We start from the raw sequence: 6,137 nt of genomic DNA on the forward strand, positions 1-6,137 counted from the left end.
CAGCAATAGGGAGATTGAGTTGGAGCACCTGCTGGCTCCACCTATAATCAAGTCCGCCCCACCTCCTCTGCCCCTGTAACAATCAGAGGTATAAATGGGGATCTGAGTTCACTGTGTCAGATTCCTGCTTCCCAGCTCTACCTGTTTGCCTCTGTGGGCACCACTGCTGAAGACATACATCCATCTGCTCTGCAGCCCTGCACCATGAGGGAGATTGTGTACATACAGGCAGGCCAGTGTGGCAACCAGATTGGCGCAAAGGTGAGCATGGCACTGGCCTAGGATCCAAGTCTCAAATTTAGGGGAAGGAGAAGGAGGACGGGTTGGAGTTTGGAGGTGGTGGTGGTCATGGCTAGGCTGAAGTAAGTGGGGCTCCATAGTGGTCCCTAACCTTCTGCAAATGATGTCCCCCAGATAGCTTCTCCAATTTCCCTAATTTGTGTGGCCCTGGTGGGTGTGGTTTTTAAACAAGGCTGGGGTGGTTTCAAATCCCTTGCATGTCTTAGTCTTACCTGAGACTCAAGTCTTTGTATTTAGTTTCCTGGGAATAGACTAATGCACGTTTGGTCTGGTTTGAATTCAAGGAATGCAGTGTTTTTGAGCTGAAAGATACAGACAATTCCCTTTGCGTTAACTGATGAGTGTCAGATAATTGAGAACAGGTCTTCTACCTTAATGCAAATTTCTCTGAGTTTCATGCCCCATCTCAGCTCTCTTAAGTTGGGTGTTTTGTAAATCATTGGTTGTTGTGTATGCTCTGAGGACACTTGGGGTTCTGGAGACCCTTCTAACTGAGTCTTCAAGTTACTGCTTTGGCAATTTCATGTCCATGTGAGGCTAGTTACTCGTCATAGAATACAAACAGAATATGGTACTGCATAAGATGGAATACTCATAGAACCCAGATGTCTTCTATTCAGCCAGATAACAAAGAGCTTAACAAAACTAAAATGCCACCCATTTCTGTGCTTTTTTTAATTTAGAAAATGTAATTAGTTTTTACATATATATTTGTGTCAACAGGACATGGGTTTCTTATAGTTACTTTAAAATGCATTGTTTGGACACTTAACATTCTAGGTCATAATACACTTCTATTTCTATCTCAGTTTTGGGAAATGATAAGCGATGAGCATAATATTGATTGCACTGGCAACTACTATGGAGACAGCCATTTACAGCGGCAGAGAATCGAGGTGTATTACAATGAGACAACTGGTGAGTGTCTCCCATCTGGTTTCCCATACGGTGGCAAAATAGTTCCCAGGGGAATACTAATGAAAAGGAAGGAGTTCCTGCCTTTCTTATGGTAGTATTGTAGTTTTAATTTGGGACCTTGATCTTATAAGTCAAGTGCTGTACATAAGTGAGCCACTCCACCAGATACTGTTTTAATTTTTGAGTATACTCTTGTGAATTACCCCCAGGAAAGCCTTATACCTGAGTTCCCCCTACCTGTAATTGCTGACTAACCACACCTGGATTTTTTTTTCTGGTCATGGAGCTTGAACTCTGGGCCTAGGCACTGTTGCTCAACTCTTCAGCTCAAGGCAAGCGGCTCTACCACTTAAGCCACAGTGCCGCTTCCAGTTTTCTGGTGTTTAATTGGAGATAAGAGTTTGCCTGCTTTTTGTGCCCTGGTTGGCTTTGAACCGTGATTCTCTGATCTCAGCCTTCTGAGTAGCTAGGATTAAAGGTGTGAGCCCATTTCACATAATTAAAAATGAGACTGCCTAAATATGCATTCTAAAACAACTGATAAAATATAATATAATCCAGTGCCATTTGTTTGTGTGCTGCTCATCCTAAGCTCAAGGCCTGGGCACTTTCTAAGAGCTTCTTTTGTTTTGGGTAGTTTCTTGGAGATCAGTCTGTCAGACTTTCCTGCCCCAGCTGACTTCAATATGCGATGCTAAGATCTTATCTCAGATTTTTGAGTAGCTAGAATTACACCCGTAAGCAACCAGAGCCAAGTTACATTGCCTCTTTAAAATATAGATTAAATTTCTAAAACAATATTTTGAAAAAGAAAATTTTCAAAATTTTAAAGAGGGATGTTCAGTCACTAATATATATGAGAATACTCCAAATCACAAAGCACAAATAAAGTGTCTCACCCTGAGATCTATAACATTAATACTTAGCCAACAATAAATTATTTTTAAGGTTTTTAAAGTAAGAAAACATTCTTTTGATGTAGAAAAAACCAATACTAATTTGTAAACATTGCTTTTAAATGATTCATATTGTCTTTCCTAACATAAATAGCCTAATTGAAGTCTACAAAGTAGATTTTCAGTTTTTGTAACTGTCAATGTAAACATCATTTAATTTTATATTGAATTTCCATTCTACATTATTGTATACAAACAGAATCGTGGATAATTGGCTTTCCTATTTATTAATCCAATGAACAAGTACAAACAAAAGTACAAAGGTATTTAATTTGAGTTTTATAGATCTATATTTTGGGATGTCCTCACCTTGGTTGACAGTGGTTGGGTTGGATTGTGTCACTCCTATGAACAGAATTTTAGGTTGTGTCTTTATTAGATCCTGTATATCCAGCAGGATGGCCAGTTTTCTTCATGTGAATGTTTAGGAATGGGGTATTCTAAAACTGGTGTTTACATCATGTTAACTGCTTTCCCTTGGGCCAAATCAGGATAAATGGGAAATTGAAAGTCATTGCTCAAGGTTGCTCTGAGTATTTGAATACAAGGATGTGTGCTATTTGATAACCATTATTGAAACATTATAAGACAAGAAATATATATTGTATATATGTTTTCTCCAGGAAAGACTTACACTTAAATTCCCCTACATCTACTTGGTGAATAGCCATACCTGGCTTTTTTTTTTTTTTTGGCGTTGGGGTGTCTGTCATGTGGCTTGGACTTTGGGCCTAGGCACTGTCCCTCAACTCTTCAGTTCAAGGCAAGCAGCTCTACCTCTTGAGCCACAGTGCCATTTCTGGTTTTCTGTTAGTTTATTAGAGATAAGGGTCTTAAGGACTTTTCCTGCTCCAGCTGGCTTTGAAGAGTGATCTTCTGATCTCAGCCTCCAGAGTAGCTAGGATTATAGGCATGAACCTGGTTCATTTCTTGAGAAAGGTAATTGGGGAAGGGAAGGGATAGTGGGAGAACAACAAAGTAGGGGGTAACAATTTTTGACAAGAAATGTTCTCATTTCCTTACTCATGTAACTAACTCCTCTATACAGCACCTTTACAATAAAATAAAATTAACAAAAAAGAGAAAGTTTCTTGCTGATAGGCACTGGTGACTCATTCCTGTAATGCTGGCTACTTAGGAGGCTAAGGTATGAGGATCATGGTTCAAATCTTGCCTGAGCAGAAAAGTCCCTGAGACTCTTATCTCCAATAAGAAAAGTGAAAGTGGGGTTGTGGCTCAAGTGATAGAGTGCTAGCCTTGAGCTGGAGAGCTGAGGGACAGTGCCCAGGCCCAGAGTTCAAGCCCCATAATGAACCACAAAAAAAGGTGTTGCCACCTTTCTTTTGCACCATTAGACTCAAAGCCTGATGCTCATCTTTGCCTCCTGTGTAGCTGAGATTTCAGCCACCATGCCCAAAGCAAAGGAATGAATATTCATGGAAATAGACAACTGCAAACATCCTTAAAGTTGCTGAAGCCTCATGCATGGGGATTCATGCTCAAGATATCTTTTCTGTTTCCATGTCTCAAATGCTATAATTTTTGTAATGAATGCTGAGAGTCACTTAGAATCATAAGCTCTGCCCCCTAAGTTCCTTGTCAAGTATAGGCCTAAGTCAACTCTTTTTCTCACAGGCAACAAATATGTTCCTCGGGCCATCATGGTGGACCTAGAGCCTGGAACATTAGACTCAGTGAGATCGGGACCATTTGGCCAGAGCTTTAGGCCTGACAACTTCATTTTTGGTAAGTCATCATGGTCCATGGGTCCTAACATCCATGCACTCCAGTGCTGGGCTGAGCCTTTATCCACCTAGATACTGTCCTCACCTAACCCACCTATTCCAGTCCACGGGAGTCATGCCCCTGGCCACTCAGACAGCTCAGATCAGTGCAACTCTGCAAGCCCTCTATGACAAAGAAGCCTCTGAAGGGAAAGAGCAGCAAGTAGAGAAAGCCACCAACAAGGTTTCAGCACTGCTGGTCTTTTTAGAGGCCTGGCAATAACAGAACCACTTCAGGACACCAGAAATCAAAGCACAGCTATGTGTGAGCAAGGTGCAGACAGGCGTTTGCAGTTTAGCTTCCCTCTGACCACACTGTGCTCCTGTCCCTCTTGTGAAAGTAACTACATTTCCAGTATTGAGGCAGGCTCAGTCCTTCATTTCTAGAAGTACATGATTTGGGTTAAAATGTATTTTCCTTCACACTGTCTTTACTTTTCTTTAGAACCTAGGTGATGTGTAGGGTCCCAGATACATTGAAAACATTTCCTTTATTTCAACAAAGTGTATCTAATGTAATAGCAAAGGTTAGCTCAGAAGAGTCCTATTGTCTTCACAATAGGACAGGCACAATCATTATTCTTGGAGTGTGTGTCTCATCATGTCTTTGTGTCTGATAGGCCAGAGTGGGGCAGGCAATAACTGGGCAAAAGGCCACTACACGGAGGGAGCCGAGCTGTTGGAATCCGTGCTGGATGTGGTGCGGCGGGAGTCAGAAAGGTGTGACTGTCTCCAGGGTTTTCAGCTGGCCCACTCCCTGGGAGGTGGCACTGGATCAGGCATGGGCACACTGATTCTCAACAAGATCCGAGAGGAGTATCCAGACCGCATCATGAACACCTTCAGCGTCATGCCCTCCCCCAAGGTGTCAGACACCGTGGTAGAGCCTTACAATGCGATCTTGTCTGTCCACCAGTTGGTGGAAAATGCAGATGAAACTTTCTGCATCGACAATGAGGCCCTGTATGACATCTGCTTTCGCACCCTGAAGCTGCCCACACCCACCTATGGAGACCTGAATCATCTGGTGTCAGCCACCATGAGTGGAGTCACCACCTGCCTGCGCTTCCCCGGCCAGCTGAATGCAGACCTGCGCAAGCTAGCCGTGAATATGGTGCCCTTCCCCCGCCTACACTTCTTCATGCCTGGCTTTGCACCCTTGACCAGCCGGGCCAGCCAGCGGTACCATGTTCTCTCAGTGCCCGAGCTCACCCAGCAGATGTTTGACGCCAAGAACATGATGGTCGCCTGTGATCCCCGCCATGGTCGTTACCTGACAGCAGCTGCCATCTTCCGAGGCCGCATGTCCATGAAGGAGGTGGATGAGCAGATGCTTAACATGCAGAACAAGAACAGCAGCTACTTTGCAGACTGGATTCCCAACAATGTGAAGACAGCTGTATGTGACATCCCCCCGCGTGGCCTCACAATGTCAGCCACCTTCATCGGCAACAACACAGCCATCCAAGAACCATTCAAGCGCACCTCAGAGCAGTTCAGTGCCATGTTCCGGCGCAAGGCATTCTTGCACTGGTACACGGGAGAAGGCATGGATGAGATGGAGTTCACTGAGGCTGAGAGCAATATCAACGACCTGGTGTCTGAGTACCAGCAGTGCCAAGATGCCACTGCTGATGAACTGGGGGAATTTGAAGAAGACTTGGTGGAGGAAGAAGTTTAAGACTTCCCATTGGTAGCAATGCAACAGGACTGTCAGAGCCTGCCTACTACTTCTCAAATGAATGGTGCTTTCCTGAGCTCCTGTTGTCGTGCAGTGAGGTCCCTGCTGTGTATCATCATGCACAGCCTTTCCAGTCAGGAACTCACTGATGGTGAATGTAAAAATGAAGATTTCTTTTAAATAGTATTATTTTAAAGCCCTATTTATATAAATAAAGTATACATTTTATACTCTTGAGTTCTTATTCTTCTTTAAAATCACTTTTTTTCTTTCAATGTATTTGAAATATAAAGTTGGCCAGCAGGATTTAATCTTAGCAATATAGGAATGGTGCTCAAGAACAGTTTCAAATTCATGGCGTTCCTACTATTTTGAAGAGGAAGATGACAAGTGCCAATGTTTATTTTCCCTGGCCCAGTTTTAAAGTTAGCAGACTCTAAATAACATGCCAGTAGCATACAAACAGTTTGAAGAGAAAGTAAACCAGATCTAGATGTT

At 43.0% G+C, this 6,137-nt stretch overlaps 1 protein-coding gene across 3 annotated transcripts; it reads left to right on the forward strand.

The window, feature by feature from the left end:
* The first annotated feature begins 204 nt into the window (after positions 1-204).
* On the forward strand, positions 205-5,639 carry LOC138814868 (tubulin beta-2 chain-like). Of its 3 annotated transcripts, none has more exons than XM_070003957.1 (4): positions 205-261; positions 1,110-1,222; positions 3,784-3,920; positions 4,579-5,639. In XM_070003957.1, the coding sequence occupies exons 1-4, from the start codon at positions 205-207 to the stop codon at positions 5,637-5,639; spliced, it is 1,368 nt and encodes a 455-aa protein (XP_069860058.1). The 3 variants fall into 3 exon arrangements, with proteins under 3 accessions (XP_069860058.1, XP_069860059.1, XP_069860060.1); XM_070003958.1 differs by having other exon boundaries at positions 1,110-1,218; positions 3,810-3,920; XM_070003959.1 differs by lacking the exon at positions 3,784-3,920 and having other exon boundaries at positions 1,110-1,224.
* Positions 5,640-6,137: the final 498 nt, after the last annotated feature.

Source organism: Dipodomys merriami, unplaced genomic scaffold (genome assembly GCF_024711535.1).
Source record: "Dipodomys merriami isolate MVZ:Mamm:240054 unplaced genomic scaffold, mDipMer1.0.p SCAF_618, whole genome shotgun sequence".
Lineage (NCBI taxonomy): Eukaryota > Metazoa > Chordata > Mammalia > Rodentia > Heteromyidae > Dipodomys > Dipodomys merriami.